The sequence below is a fragment of the Camelus dromedarius genome, chromosome 17 (assembly GCF_036321535.1).
Source record: "Camelus dromedarius isolate mCamDro1 chromosome 17, mCamDro1.pat, whole genome shotgun sequence".
NCBI lineage: Eukaryota > Metazoa > Chordata > Mammalia > Artiodactyla > Camelidae > Camelus > Camelus dromedarius.
In genome coordinates this window covers 5,792,758-5,808,202 of record NC_087452.1, presented here as the reverse complement: position 1 = coordinate 5,808,202, position 15,445 = coordinate 5,792,758, and the positions used below count along the sequence as shown (strand labels likewise).

Here is a 15,445-nt window from a genome sequence, read left to right as displayed (position 1 = left end):
GTGCAGGTGTCCTTGTGTCAGTCTTGACAGTAACCGGGGGAGGTTGGTCCGGACCAGACAGCGGGTATTGACGTTCGGGTCTGAGTCTGAAGCCCATAGCTTTCGCCCACACTGCGCTACCTGGCCCCAGGGAGAGAGCCCGGTCCAGAGTGGGTGCCTAACACCTGTTCCTGGAATGAAGGACCTAGGCATGAGGGAGAGAAGGCTTGTGTGTGCCTTGAGAAACAAAATACGTTCTTGTCCTTGTGGGGGGATCGTCAGGTGCCCCGCATTCCCCCCAGGACCTGGCACCCACCTGCCCTGAGCCCGATCTGTGGCTGCTTCTCACCAGGCCAGGAGCTGGCTTCTTGGGCTACTTTGGCCAGCTGAGGCCGTGGAGCGTCCCCTGCTACTGAGGAGAGGGCTGTGGGCATGGTTAGCGACGGTCAGGGTTGCGCCCGCGCAAAGCCACAGAGCTGGGGTGTGGCCAAGCCCCAGGACAGCGGGTGGGTCTCCGCATCTGAGCGCGGAGGCTGGGGTCCTGCGGGTGACTTGTGCATCCTCTGTCGCTCTTCCACTGAGTCCACCTGCTCTCCAGTACCTTAGATCCCTCTAGTGGGGATCACTCCTTTCAAACTGTCATTATCACTTAGAGGCAGATGCTTTCAGAAGCAAGGGCTCAGTGCACCAAGCCACCGTGTAGTCAGTCAGGTGTGTGTGGTCCCCTGAGATGGAAGTGTGTGTGCTGGCTGCCCAGTGGACGGGCATGGAGTTGACAGCAGCTGGCACTTCAAGAGCGGTGGGTGAGGGAAGTGGAGGAGGAGACAGGACACTTTTTTATGTGCACTCAGTTGTGTCGAGGGCCCCCTGGCCGGGTGACAGGAGTCGACACCTGTTCTGAGCCAGGTCGGGCTGTCTGGCTCTGCTGTGGGCTGAGCTGCCTGAGTAGGGTCCTCTTGCCTCTAAGCCACTTGATAGGTGCCTGGGGGGCTTGTGAAAATGCAGATCCTGATCTGGGGTGGGGATGGGGCCCAAGACTCTGCATTCTCAGCCTGATCGTGGTGACGTCATTGACCACGTGCGGCTCCTCAGTGAGGGATGGTGGTTGCCACGTCTGATCAGCGGTTAGTGCCGTAGGGCTGCACCTTGATTGCCAGCGGGCCAGAATTTTACTCAAAGATCCTTGGCTCCTAGAGAGATCCCTCAGTGATGAGGGTGTGCCCAGAGTGTGGATGTTAACGCCAGCTCTGCACAGGCCGTCCTGTGTGTTTCTGACAGCTGGGCAGGTGGCAGGGCTTCTCCCCTTCGATCACCCATCCATCACCACCAGCTCTCAAATCGGGTCACACGCTCACCCTAGTGAGGAGACGACCGACCAGTGACGTCCCTCCCAGGAAGACTGGTCCATGTCTTCACTGAAATTAAGCTGTGGGACTTCAGGATCAAGGCTCACTGCGGCTGTGAACTAGAGTTGGAAGTGTTTTTGGACATCAACCTGGTGTCCCAAATCAATGAACTCACCAAGGCCATGGCCAGCCTTGGCTGCAGGAGGTGGCTTCTGCTTTGCCAGGTCTTCTCCGTAGAGGATGGGGCAGGGAAGGAGTTAGGGCAGCCGTGTCTAGCTGTGGTTAGCGCCCCATTTATGTCCAGCTTCAGACTCACACTTTCACATTTCCCTTGGTTTTCTTATTTGCTTGTTTTTGGTGGGGAGGAAATTCGGTTTATTAATTTTTAAAGTGGATGTACTGGGGCTTGAACCCAGGACCTCAGGCATGCTAAGCACGTGCTCTACCACTGAGCTATACCCTCCCCAACCCGCGTTCTGATCCTGAATGTCAGCTCGGTGGGCGCTGGCTGTGACGCCGCCTCAAGTGTCCTGTTCACACAGTCCTCCTGATAGTAAGCTCTCGATGCAGCTCTGCACTCAGAAGCTCTGATAGTTAAAGGAACTTTCTCTTTCTTCTCCCTCTCACCCCTCCCTTCCTGTCCCCCTTCTCCTTTCCCCCTCCCCCCCACTTCCTCCTGCCATTTGTCCCCCAATAGTCTTGTCTGCTTGTATGAGTTGGTCGGATTCAGTTTTCTAAGAACAGATACCTGCTACCTCTTCCATTTCTCTTCCCATGGACCATAGACCAAGAATTGTGGGGTTTGGTTTTGCTTTTTGTTTTTCAGTGAAATGTGAAATTTTCATCTTTGGTGAAATAAACATTTCAAACAGGCAGCGTCCAGTTTGAGTGTTTATTCACCTCCTGGGCTGGTACCCCTCAGAGCTGGGAGTGGTCGAGGGAGCGTTCTGGAGGCCAGGTGAGCGCTTCTGAGAGCAAGAGGGGAACAGAGAGGCGGCTGGACTCAGGGACAGTCACTCATTGGCCGGGGCCTCTGGAAAGCAAGAGGTCAAGTCAAAGTTCTGTGTCTGCTGTCCTGCCGGTGCCATCAAAGGTGGCTTTTTCCTCAGGGAGACAGACGTTGGAGGTGGTGTGTTGTAATAAAGCACCGGCCTCGGAGTGTGTGTGCCTTGGGCATGTCCCCTAAAAGCTCCGAGTCCTGGTTTCCTTGTCTGCACCCTGGGGTGAGTGCCGGCCCCCGGCCCGCGGGGGGGGTGGGGCACTGACATCTGTGGGGAATGTTGCAGATGGTGGTGCCTCCACAGGCAGGTGGCTGCCTCCTCAGTCAGGAAAAGCTGGGTGGTTTCTTATCACGAGGCAAGAGGAGATTGAGGACGAGGGCACCAAAGCCTTCGCTTAACTGGCTGCAGAGCATGTTCTGAACATGACTGTAGCACTGAGTTCTAAGGACTTACCGTTGGCCTCTTCCCAGAGGATGTCCTGCAGAAACTTCCCCAGGGTCTGGCCGTGCTGGTGGGAGTGAGCCCCTGACAGCTTGATCCCAACATCAGAGGGGGCGTTGAACTAGGAGGAGGACCCAGGAATCGTCAGAGGTCACGCCCCCTACCCTCCCGCTCCTCCATCCCCGCGGTGGCCCCGGGCCCTCAGGAGAGGGAGGGCCTGGGGCCCAGCAGGCACCACCGAGGGGCAGCTCAGCCGGGCTACCCTGCTTCCCAGGCCTGGTCTTCCCGCCCCCACCATCTTTAGGAGACTCACCTGTGCCCTCTTTCCTCACCCCTGAGCAGCTTACTGACAAAAGCTGTGGGGCTCCCCAGATGACGTTTCCCTGCTCCTTAGAGCTTTGGAAGGCCTGAGGTTGAGTCGCCAGTGGTAGGGTTTCAGGCCCAGGCAGGGCGATCTGGGGGCAGTGGGTCTGCCTGGTGTACACAGCACTAGCCTGGGGGACGGCCTCTGCCCCCCTTCCTCCCGTCCCAGGTGGTCGTCCCCTGTCAGCACCGGCCTTGGCTTGTTCTGTGGACAGTCAGACAGGAAGCTGACCTTTTCTTAGAAAGACACTCCGAGCCAAGTTTGCTCTTCTTTCTGTGCTCTGTCTCTTCCCTTCTACAGGGAGGGCGCCTCATTCCTCCTGCTTTCTCAGCAGCCTATGAGATGATTTATTGGAGCTCAGAGTTCTGGGTAAACAGGAAGGAGCTCTGTTTGCGGCCACATCATTGCTTCTCTCCTGGCGAGTGGAGTCTGTCTTTCCCTCTGTTCACTCAGTGACTGCCCGGGTTCCTGGTTGCGCTGGTCACTGAGATTACAGATGACTTGGTGAAGAGATCTTGGGGCTGGAGGGGAGCCCTCGGCCATTGGTCCTCCTGCCCTCTGCCCTCCAGACTGGAGGTCTCAGCCCCGCTTTCAGATACAGCAGCAGAGGCCCCGAGAGGTTAAAGGACTTGACTGGGGCCACAGGAGGAGGTGGTGGCGAGGGCTGGGCTGCATACTCAGCCCTGGGACCTCTTCTAGCCCAGGGGCTGTTGCTGCACCGCCTGGCTGCAGCCCTCGCCCTGGGTTAGGCCTTTCCTTCCAGGCAGGAGCCACTGTAACTCGTATTTCACAGACGAGCAGAGATGCTCAGAGATGTTCTTAAAACAACAGGTCACTGTTGGTTCCCTTTTTAAAGTTTACCTCCCCCTCGTCTGCACCGTGAAGGTGGAGTGAGTGGAAACGACATGACTGACGGGGGAACTGAGGCCCCTCCGCTCCCTCCCTTCAGTAAAGACTCATTTTCCTTCCACCCCTGTGGCTCCTGCGGGTGGTCGGCTCACGGCAGCAGACTTCTCAGGAGTCACACCAGCACCATGTCAGGGCAACTGACAGGAGGTATGGCGGCTGTTGGATGGGAGAGTGGCTTCGGGTGACTTGTAAAGGACGCTGTGGCCTTAGCGTCTCACCCGGTCAGTGGGGAATGGATGGGGGGGTGGGGGTGGGAGTGGGACTTGGTCTCAAAAGCCTTCCATCTCTGAAACTCCATTTGAGGAAAAGGTTTGGAGGGAGTGGGGACCCTGCGATGAGCGAGGCGGAGCCCCAGGGCGGGAGCTGGGGGAGCCTGGCCAGTGTCACAGGCTCCATACCGGCTCTGGTGCCCAGGCCCTCTGGACACTTCAGACTTTGTTCAGCGGAGGCAGTGCCTGCCGTTTCCTCTGTGGAAGCTGGAAAGTTCCAGCCGTGAGTCAGCCACCAAACCTCTTCCCCATCTGGGCTAAATTGGGGCTCCTCTGGCTGGGGTGCATCCAGCCCCACAGGACCTGGCAGTCTCACCAAGAAAGTTCCTTGGCTTTAGTCTAAGGATCTGCAGACCATTGAGTGGGAATGCGGCGGGTGGGGTCTCACACGTGGCGCAGGAAGCGCCTGGCGAGGGTCAGAGGGCGTGGATTGGGGAGTTGACCCCTTGTGGGAGCAGAGGCTGGGGGACAGGTGGAAAGAGGCCGGGGCGGGGTGGAGGGGACAGTGAGAGGCACTCCCCGGGTCGCCTTCTCTCTCTCTGCCACACCGATGACAGGGAGACGGGCTTGGGGACTGGAGTCCTCAGACTGTGGGTCCCACCTCTGCCCCCATGTGGGCTGTGGCCCCTCAGGCAAGTGAGCTCAGCTGCCTGAACCTCTGTTCTTGTGTGCAAGAGCGGCACTAAGGCCAGCCCTGCTGATCTCGCAGCGGGTGGGAGAGATGGGGTGAGATGGAGGAAGGGTGTGAAGTCGTGGTGCAGTCGCAGCAGCACAGTGGTGGGCGGGAACACCACCGGGGATTCCTGCTGTCTCTGCACGGAGGTGTCTGTCTTAACGCTCGTCAGAACCATTCCTGGAGGGCCGCCAGCCTGGCTGGAAGGTCACACAGGTAACCCCTCGGACGCCTTCACGCCCTCTCTCTCCCAGTCCTCCGTTTATCGCTCACCTTTCCCCTCGCCCCGTGCCAGGTGCATCAGAGCCCAAGCAAGCCTGACGGCCCCTCGTCTACAGATGGGGTTTGCTGAGAGCCGGGCCCGCGGCAGCTCATTGGTCCAGGTAAGGGCGGAGGGGCCCCTGAATCAACCAGAAAGTCTTCTGCAGGGAAACACGTTTGGTCTGTGACCAGCCCTTTCCTCTTAGGTGTCGGCTCTTGGCACCATATTTGCTGGCTCCCTTCTGAAATCGCCTGGCGTCTGCTGGCGCCCCGCTCCCCTCTGCTGCTCGGGCTCGTTCTGTGGCGGCAAAGTGATTTAGGTGTTTGCCTGTTGACGCACAAAGACCTTGGAGACTGTGGGGCAGTCAACTATTTCTATGCTATTCTGCGTTTCTTAAGTAGCTGGTAAGTGGGTCCCTGCTGGTAGCTGTCTCCCCGCCGCCCGCCCTCACCCCCACACTGGGAGAGCGCCAGCTGCAGAGGGACCCACCCGGGTCTCCAGCTCGTCCTCTCCGCCTCCCGCCTGTCTTCCGTCTTCCGGGCCGAGCCAGCCCTCCAGGGCCCGGGGCTGCAGTTTGGCTGATGGTTTCTTGGACTCCTTTCTCTGCTGGGAAGAGGGAATGTTCTCTTAGGGCCCTAAGCCCCGCCGTCCTGCCAGAAACAGTGCGAGGTGTGGGCCTACGCTCAGACCCAGGGTCGTCCTTTGTGCTCGGGGAGGAGGCTGAAGCCCGGAGAGCTGGAGCCACAGCTGGGTGACACAGCTCGTGGCAGGGCTAGGAGGAGACACCCCAGTTAGAATCACAGGGCGCCTGTGGGGAGACGGCTCACCTGCGCTCTCTGGCGTTCAGGGCTCAGGAAGCTGGAGCCTGCCATGGCCACGTCCACCCAGATCACGCTGAGGAGCAGCAGGCCACAGATGGTCCCCGGGGAGGGCATGGCCGCAGCTGGGGGGACAGTCGAGCCTGGAGGGGAGAGGGGCTCCGGGCAGCATCCCCCACCTTCCCTGTGCATCAGAGCCCGGCAGACAGGGTGTGGGGACCCCGACCTGGGAACGCGACTGCTGAGGAGAATGGCTCTTAACACCCCGCCAGAGGGGCTCCCTCTGCCCGTCTCCCTGCGGCAGGCGTGGTGGTGGGTGTGTGTGCTCTTTACCAAGGCTGCTCGGGCGGGGCGGATGCTTGGCAGTGCGACAGACCCCCGTGTCGTTTGTCCTAGGCCCCGAGGACCTTGTGCTGAGTTTCTCAAGGAGGGACAATAAGGCTAAGCTGGCAAGGTCCCAGGAGACCTGGGGGCGCTGAGGCGGCTCCTGAGATCCCCCTCTGAGCAGCCAGGTGGCCCCAGGGCGTGCAGCCTCCCCTGGTTCAGATGGGCCTGTGGATGCCCAGCGGTCCCGACGAGTTAAACCCACAGTCAGACCCGCACACGAGAGTCGGGAAAGTGCCTACCTGGGATTCGCGGCAGAGGTGGCGCCCAGTGGCCGCCTGGTCCTTATATAGGCAGCTTGTGTTTGTTTTCAGCCCCATCTCAGGGCAACCCAGCTTCCGGGGGCTGACTTACATTCCTTGGGAACTGAAACTGTTCATGTCCTCTGGGTAGAAATCAACAATGGAGGTCAAATGCACTGAGAGACGCTGCGTTGGTGGGTGCGGCACATCTGCTCCTCCTGTCCCCGGGTGTGCCCGGCCCCGGTTTGGGTGGCAGGGAGGAGAGTGGCCCAGGGTCTGCCCAGCTTCGTGGCTCTGTGGCCTCGGCTCACTCCCTTTTCTGAAACTCCCCTGCTCCCTCCATCTCAGGAGCTCAGCTTGATCTTAACACGACCAGGTCCTGAGAGGGAGCAGAGTGGACCTGGAGGCAGGGGAGCTGTGACCTGGGGCTGCACAGGTCACAGTTGGGCCTCAGGCAGATCACTGAGGTCCCCCTGCTCAGGGCTGCCTCTGAGGGTGGCTTTGAGGACTAAATGAGGTGACGGGTGTGAAATCCTTTACAGCTACTTTCTGATCCTTCATACGTGTCCTGCCACGAGGACTTAGCTCACAGCGTGCGGGGGTCCGTTCCTGCCTGGAGTGCTTCATCGCACTGGGTGCCCAGGCGGTGGCTCCTAGGCTGAGTGAGCGGTCTGTGGGGGCTGCATGAACGAGGCAGCGGAGGCGGAGCCGGGCTTGGCAGGGAGGGCACCCCTGCAGGCAGAGCAGCAGGAGCGTAAGTGAACAGCAGGCGTGGGTGTAAGATGTCTGGGGCCACAGGGAGAAGACTTGGGGCTTGAGGAGGGTGGCAGTGGCAGGGGGCAGATCATAAGGGAAGGCCTAGAAAGTGGCGCTGGGTTAGGTTCAGCACCGGTTTGGAAGTTGCTGGCACTAGGGATTTCTCTGGAGCGGGGAGGCCGCTGCGGGCTCTTGAGCACAGAAGCGATGAGCGAGACCTTGCAGACCCGGCAGTCTGCATCCCGTATTTCACTGGGGGAAAACTGAACCCCGAAAGGGCCACGCTTTCCCCAAAGCCACCCGTCTGTCTGGCAGCGCTGGGACGCCCATCCAGGTTCCTGACCGGCAGTACAGAGCTTCCTCGGTTACACCGTCCTGCTCCCGCAGCGAACGTGGGCTCCCAGGGGCCCGATGGGACTGGGGCAGGGGAGCCAGGAGACCGCTGGTCGTCCAGCGAGCCCTTGACTTAGACCGACTGCAGCGGGCACTGGGCACTGGGCACTGGGCCCTGGTTGAGGCTGTAGGGACAGTGGGGGCCCGGGAGGGGCTGGACCGAGTACCTTCTGCTGGAAAACAGCACCGGCGTGCTGAAGGGGCTGGACTCCCTCCTTCAGTCCCAGCGGAGTGTGAGCGTGTCACTTGGGGGCCTTCACCCTTGTCACCCCCTGAACTTAGGCCTGTTGGCCTCGGGGCACGGCAGGGCTGAAGGTGGAGAAGCCGTTAGAGAAGACCGGCAGCTTTTTCAGAGCGTGCCCTCACCCCCCCAAAAAAAATCCCCAACTATGGTGACCAGGCACCTGCTGAGACATGACGCCCCCCTCCACACCCCCTGGGGGCGGGGGCTGCCAGCGTTGGCCTTAGATACACCAGCCGCAGGCAAACACCCATGCTCTGTGTTATCTTCGGGGAACAAAAAGGTCGCCTGCGGGCTGGAAACCACCTGAAGCACATACCACAGAGTCCAGACTGGCTGGGGAAGGAGGGAAGGGCTGAAGGATGTCAGAACCCCGGAGGGAGGGGGAGGCGGCGTCCAGAAAGTACCTCACTGCCCACCCGCAGCTGTGGAAGGGGGTGCAGACTCGGGGTGGGAAACGCACTCAGATCTGAACCAACCAAAAGGCCCTTGGAGGAGGACTGTGTGGCTCAGGAAAGGACTGACTGCCACCTCAAGTGTGGATAATAGATCTAAGGCCGTCTGGCACCTCCGTCTGTGTCCTTCTCGGAACCGTCCTCCAGGTCGCTTGCTGGGTGGTGCTTTCCTTCCCACAGCAGGGCCTCGAGGGCCTGCCTTAGTGACCAGACAGGGATGCATCATCACTGAGTTAATTGCTGTATGTCAGTGGTGTCTGAGGACAGACTGTGTACACTTCCCACTGTGATTTTATTGTACTGATCATTAGTTGGCTTAGCAAGCACTTTGTTCGTCAATTTGGCTACACCTTGGTCTGAATGAGGCAGGTTCTGGGGTCATAGAAAGAGGGTTTTTTGTTGCTTTTGAGATAAGGCTTTTTGGTGAGGTTTTCTCCTAGTTCTGGCTTCCATAACTTATAGAACAGCATCGGGCAATAGAAATACCATGCCAGCCAGTAATTTAAAATTCCGTAGGAGTCACATTAGAAAATGCAAAAAGAAACAGGTGAAATCAATTTTAATAATATACTTTATTTAAATTAACATCTCCAAAGTGTTAATCAGTTTGACATGTAATCAATATAAAAATGATTTAGATATTTGGCACTGGTTTTCTTTTTACTAAATCTTCAAAATCCAGTGTGGATTGTATTTTTACAGCATATTTCAAATCAGACTAGCCACATTTCAAGTGCTCAGTAGCTCCACGCGGCTCACGGCTGCTGCACTGGATGAGTTCTTGGTAATCACAGGTGTTACTCTTAAAACTTGCATAACCTTAGTCACGCTCTCACCCCTCATGCTCCAAACCAAGCCTCTCCCACTGGGGCTTCCCTTTTCTCTGGCAGATACTTGTCTTTTTCCTCTCTTCAGTCTTTCTCTCCAGCAGCTTCTGCCCTCAACGCTCAGACAGGCCCTGGTCTAGGCCTGGAAAGGTCTCCTGAGCCCGCCTTCCCCTCGAGTTACGGTCTCCAGGCATAATTTCCCTTCCCCGGAGCCTACTCCTTGACGCCCGTCTCCACCACTGCGCCGAAGCTGTTCTCAGGCTGCAGGTAGCGCAGCTGGGGCCTTGGGATGGCTGAGAGCCACAAGATCTCAGGGTGAGGTCTGGAGGGTCATCTAATCTCAGCGAGTCTGCTGGGGGCACACTTGGGCTGGGCTGTGGCGGATTCACGGAGGAAGCTATAAGAAAGCAGACTTTTTTATGCCTCATCTTCTGGTTCTGATCTGCTAAGTCTGGAGTAGGGCCCCAGAATCTGTATTTTAACAAGTAGCTCAGGCAATTCCTTTCTGATTTTAATGTTTTCAGCAGAAAATCTGGCCATATGTAAGACAAACTCTGTTTGAACTTGTTATTCTGGAAAATTTCAAACACAGAAAGCAGAGAGTAATGCAGTGAGTCTCCAAGCATCCATCGCCAGTTTCGTCTTGCTTCATGTATTTGTCCCCGACTCTTCTCCCTTTTGGGGGAATATTTTAAAAGAAAACCCCAGCAATCATGTAATTTCAGCCTTAAAAGCTTCAGGATTGCTTTAACAGATACAACACACTCTTAGTCTCCAACAGCCCCCTTACCTGCACCGCCTTTTTCCTCCCGTCATTTATTTTTTAAAAAGGTTACAATTTGCCACCTTGTGGGATGGTTTAACTTGGTCCCTTCTCTCCCTGCTTTCTGGAAAGTGGTAGTTAGACCTAGGGATGGAATTTCATTCAGATTCAACTGTTTTTCTTTTATATTGTTCCTTTTCACATTTACTAGCATTTTTTTTCCATCAGCAATTATGTTATCACTTTGACATATAGTTTGTATAGGAAAGGCAAGAAACACACTTTTTTTGTTTTTGTACTTACTGATTTTCAAAATAAGGTCCATGTCTTAGGAACCTCCTCCAATTTTTCCCAATCATAGACTCATGGATTTTTTAAAATGTAAGTGTTTCAATCAATTATAGTCACTATTCTTTTTGATGCGTATTTGATGAGTTGATTCCTGTGTGCTTTTGGCACAACCCTATCATTTTAAACAGTTTCTTTGTTTTCTTTCCCATTAAGAAATCCTGGGCCCATTTTGGGGGTGTCCTTCCTGCTTCTGACCTCAATCTGCCATTTTTCTAAGAAGTCTCAGTTTCTTTCAGTGGGAGATAGTTTTTAGAGACCACAATCTGGGTGCTAACCACTATTACTGCTTCTAGGCCTTTCCAGTGTAGAGATTAGAAAACATACTTTTTAGAAGGAGAAAAATAGGTCATGAGTTCATACTGTTATTTCCAAATAAAATTTAAGATCACAGAGTTTTTACTTCTTGGGTTTTATACTTATTTTTCCTTTAGGACTAATGATTTTGGTTTCTAATCAACAAAATGACCTTTATCTTGCTCTATCTTACAGTATCAATATACTTTCAAAATAAGATTACTGCAATTACTACTGCCCCTAAAACTACTAAATGCAGCCTATTAGGGATGTACCATCAAAACACCTGAACATTTATTTTCTCTGTGTGGTTATGCCATGGGCTGGGTATATAAACTAAAATGACATCCGTGTGTTTTTTCAGTTTTAGAGATCTTCCCCCCTTTGTTAATAAACATCACATGGCTCCAAGGTCAATGGTATGCGACCAGGCACATGCGGAGGCTGCATCTTCCAGTCCTGACCCCCCACTCTTCTTTCCCCCATAGGTAACTCATTTTATGGTGATTCTTTTCCTTTGACCCGTGTTAGATGTGTACATATTGCTTACATTTTCAAATATTTAAGGATTTTCCCAATATTCTATTGATTTCTAGTTTACTTCCATTATAGTCAGAGAATATGTCCTGTATGACTTTAATTCTGTAAGATCTGTTAGTTTGTTTAGGGTCCAGCAGTTAGTCGGTCTGGATGAGTGTTCCTGATGTACTTGAAAAGAATGCATCCAGGTGCCGTGGGGTGGGACGTCCCAGGAACGCTGGTTAGGACACACTGGTCGCTGGTTTTGTTTACTGTTCTCTGACCTTGCTGTTCTTTAGGTGTCTGCTTGCTCTGTTACTGACAGAGGAGTGTTGAGATCTCCAGCTGGAACTGAGATGACTTCAGTTCTGTCAGTTTTTGTTTCTCCTATTTTGAAGCTGTTTTAGGTGCACACACATTTAGGATGGCTGCCTTCTTGATGAACTGACCCTTTTTTTGTTGTCCCTTTTTATCCCTTATAAATACTTCTTGTTGTGAAATCTGTTTTCTCTGATACTTGTTCTGGAGTCAGCTTTATCTCGTATTAAGTAGACACTGTAGCTTTCTTTTGATTGGTGTGTATATATATATCTTTTTTCTAAATCATCTCCATTGTTTTAATCTATCTGCATGTTTATGTTTAAAGTCGGTTTCGTATAAACAGCATAGTTTTTGGGCCTTTCTTTTTTTTAATCTATTCTGGTAATCCCTTTTAACCAGAGGCCTTTTATTTGGAGCGTTGAGACCGTTTATTTTCACCACCTATATAGTTTGGTTTAAATCTACCATCTGTTTTCTGTTTGACCATCTGTTCTTTGTTCCTCCGCCATCCCCTTCTCATGCCCATTTGTGGCTTTTTATGGTGTCATGTTAATCGCTTTTGGCTTATTAGCTATGTTCTCTGCTTTATTCTTTTAGTGGTGGACCTAGGATTTATCGACACAAGTTCACCACTTACAGTGTACCCTGAATAGAGCTGCCCCTTCGTACGTACTGTGAGATCCTTGTGAGAATACTTTGGTGTCCCCACTTCCATTACTTGTGTTACTGATGCCACACATTTTATTTCTGTGTAGGTCCCACAGTGCACTCTGGGTAGTTAGTATTTTTAGGGAGACTAAAGGAATGAAAAGTCTTACATTTACCCAGGTATTTACTGTTCCTGGTGCAGATTCAGATTTTCATCTGGTATTATTTCCCTTCTGCCTGAAAAACGTCCTTTGACATCTCCTGTATTGCAGCTCTGCTGGTGATTCGTTCCTTCAGTTTTTATTTGAAACAGTCTTTATTTCACCTTTTTAAAAAAGATATTTTTACTGGGCATAGAATTCCAAGCAGATGGGTTTTTAGTTCCAGCGCTTCGAAGACGTTCATCCTCTGAAGGTCTGCAGCATTTCTGGTGAGAATTTGGCTGCCATTCTTATATTTGTTCCTCTGTATATAATGTCTCTTTCTCTGGCCGCTTTTATAATTAAAAAAAAAAAAATAGTCTTACCGTGTGTTTTTCTCCTGCTTAGGGTTTTTTGATTTCCTAGGACCTGTAAGGTTATAGTTTTAACCTAATTTGGAAAAATGTTGGCTGTTTGTCTCCTCTGGACTCCAGCTGACACATGACTTGAGACTACTTGATGCGGTGGCCACAGTCACCTGGGCTTTTTATCTCGTCTTTCTCTGCTTCGGTTTGCATGGTCTCTATTGCTGTCTTCAGACCCCTTTCCTACTCCAGTGTCTAACGTGCTTTTATTCTCAGCCTGTGTATTTTTCACTTCAGAAATTGTTCATTTCTAGAAGCTCGGTTTGCAACTTTCTTATACCTCCCCTTTGTCTTATTTTCATTTTCCTTTACATTTGTGAACGTATTTATAATTGCTGTTTTTAAAAGGCAGCCATCTGATAATTGCATGGTCTCATTTCTGAGTCTAGTTTTTGTTCCTGCTTCTTTGCATAGCTGGTAATTTTGGATTGGGTGATGGACGTGAATTCTATCCTGTCAAATGCAGAATTTTGGTGTTACTCCTTTAAAATGTGCTGGGCTTTGATCTGGCACAAAGTGAGATTATTTGTGGACTGGCTTGATCATTTCAAGGCTTGCTTTTAAGGTCCAGAGCAGACTTTACTCCAGACCTAATGTAAGATGTACCATTTAGCCACGATCTCCCTTAGGCCTCAGCGCACTGCTCTGTGTGCTATGAGGCTGTTATACTCTGGGTCGTGGGAGCATGAGCTGCTGCTGCTCTGTGAGTTCCAGGGACTGTCTGATCGACTGCTTTCTGGACGTGAGACTTTCACCCTCCATGGATGCAGGTTAGTACTTGGTCAAAGCTCTAGGAGACCCACGTGCAGATCCCAGGAGCTGGCTGGCTGAGCAGCTCCCTCTTCCCTAGCTTAGCCCTTCTGAACTCGTATCTCTTTAACTCAGTGAGGCCACTAGACTCTGGACGGTGTCTCCCTGCCCCTTCCTGGAAACTGCCTCTAGACAGAGAGCTGGGGCAGTTGTGGGCCCCCCCCCCCGCCTTGTTTACCTTCATTGACACGCTGCCGTACGTCTGAAGCAGTGGTTTCGTGTATTTTGTGTGACTTTCTGTTTATGGTGTGGGGGGAGTTTAGAGCTGTTTGTTAGTCCTTCATGTGTGGGAGTGGATATCTCCCCCTTGGTCTTTTTTGAATTGACTTTTATTTTTTTGAGTAACAGTAGATTTATAATGAGAAATGTACAGGGGGCAGTTTGTGGGGGTGTTTAAAATAATAGTAGACACACACTCCACAGACAAGAGTGAGGGCCATCTCGGAAGGCAAGAGAGAGAACACGACCTGAATTCACTTTTGAATGAGAGCATGTGAGTCTTCAAGTTTTGACAGTTCTCACACTGGCTTGCTGAGTTTTTATTCAGAATTGATGCATATTTGATGGTAATTCTTGGGGTAACTGACCCCAAGGCCCATAAAAACTTTTCCTCCCTGTGCTGATCTCAGTAGGTATCATGGCTGTGACCAGTCTGGCCCTACACCTTGACATTCAAGGTTAGGAGCCACCCTCATGTTGTCTGGGGCCTTCTTTTACTATGCTCATTGCTTTGTTTTTGTGAAAGGATGGAAAGCCCATGTGGCTGTTACTGCCATCGTGCCCTAACCAGAACTCTGTCTGTCTTTTAAATTACCCTTACATTCATCTCATTTGGGCTTGGCAACTGCCCGGGGAAGACTGTACAACATGGTAGTTCCACTTGATTGGCCTATTTTGTTGTAACAAGTCTGGGGTATCTCCCAGACCCCAGGAATGGCTAGCATGTTAGCATCCTAAGCATAAACTGTCGATAGAGATAATTTTCTTTACTTCCAGATGGTTTTGACTCATCCTGGTGGGGTAACCTACAAACAGAGCCTATGGCCAGGAGCCCAGTGTCCTGCCACTAACCCACTGTGTGACATGGGACCAGTCCCTTCTCATCACTCATTTGTTAATGGTAGCAGGGACTGTAGGGAAAACCAGGCCTGCCCTCGGGCACACAGAGCTTGTTGTGGAAGGCAGGAAGGTTGAGCTAACTAGAATTCAGTGTAGTTTGTGTCCACTGTGAAGTGTGTGCAAAGGTGCTTTCTTAGGCCTTTCTTTTTGCATCTGAAAAATGGAAGGAAAGCAGCAGCAGTTTTCATATTGTTCTTTGAAGGCTTGGACTTTGCAGAATGACCTGGGAGGCTGAGTGGGCCAAGCCCTGGCCTCTCCGTCCTCATTTCAACCAAAGTAGTTCCACTTTTTTCCATTTTTTATGTTATGATCTAAGATTTATTTCAAAACAGGGGTTTTGCTGCTGAAAAATGAAGGCCAAGAGTCCACTCGTACCTGTGCACACAGCCTCGTGCAGTGAGGCCTGACTTCTCATCTGAGTGAGCCCTAGCCCTTCGTGACAGCTGCCGAGCCCCACACTCCCGCCCAGAGCCCACCTGGGAGAGCACGGAGTTCCGAGCCGAGACAGAGCAGGCGGCTGGCGCTGGCTGCGGCCCGCGGCGGCAGACAGCCTGCGCACGTGTTGACAGTCCTCTCACCTGTACGTCGGGGCAGGCGCCTGTAGAGGTTTGCGGTGCCGCTGCACGTGTGAAGGGCACGCACGTGGGTCTCGGTGAATGGCAGCGGCTGTAGTGACTGCTGCTTCAGGCCCGGGG

The 15,445-nt window shown here is 52.7% G+C and overlaps 1 protein-coding gene across 2 annotated transcripts; it reads right to left on the bottom strand.

Moving 5' to 3' along the window:
- Positions 1-2,220: 2,220 nt before the first annotated feature.
- On the bottom strand, positions 2,221-6,179 carry GHRL (ghrelin and obestatin prepropeptide). 2 transcript variants are annotated; one of them, XM_010984936.3, is made up of 4 exons: positions 6,072-6,179; positions 5,734-5,850; positions 2,780-2,888; positions 2,221-2,358 (listed from the first exon to the last, which is right to left on the bottom strand). In XM_010984936.3, the coding sequence occupies exons 1-4, from the start codon at positions 6,177-6,179 to the stop codon at positions 2,339-2,341; spliced, it is 354 nt and encodes a 117-aa protein (XP_010983238.2). In that variant the 3' UTR covers positions 2,221-2,338. The 2 variants fall into 2 exon arrangements, with proteins under 2 accessions (XP_010983238.2, XP_064352329.1); XM_064496259.1 differs by lacking the exon at positions 2,221-2,358 and having other exon boundaries at positions 2,600-2,888.
- Positions 6,180-15,445: the final 9,266 nt, after the last annotated feature.

Coding starts and splice junctions, on each gene's coding strand:
- GHRL (XM_064496259.1), bottom strand. CDS start 6,179: ATGCCCTCCCCGGGGACCATCTGTGGCCTGCTGCTCCTCAGCGTGATC. Junction 5,851..6,071: donor CTGAACGCCAGAGAGCGCAG/GTGAGCCGTCTC, acceptor CCCTCTTCCCAG/CAGAGAAAGGAGTCCAAGAA. Junction 2,889..5,733: donor AGGACGAGCTGGAGACCCGG/GTGGGTCCCTCT, acceptor TCCTCCTCCTAG/TTCAACGCCCCCTCTGATGT.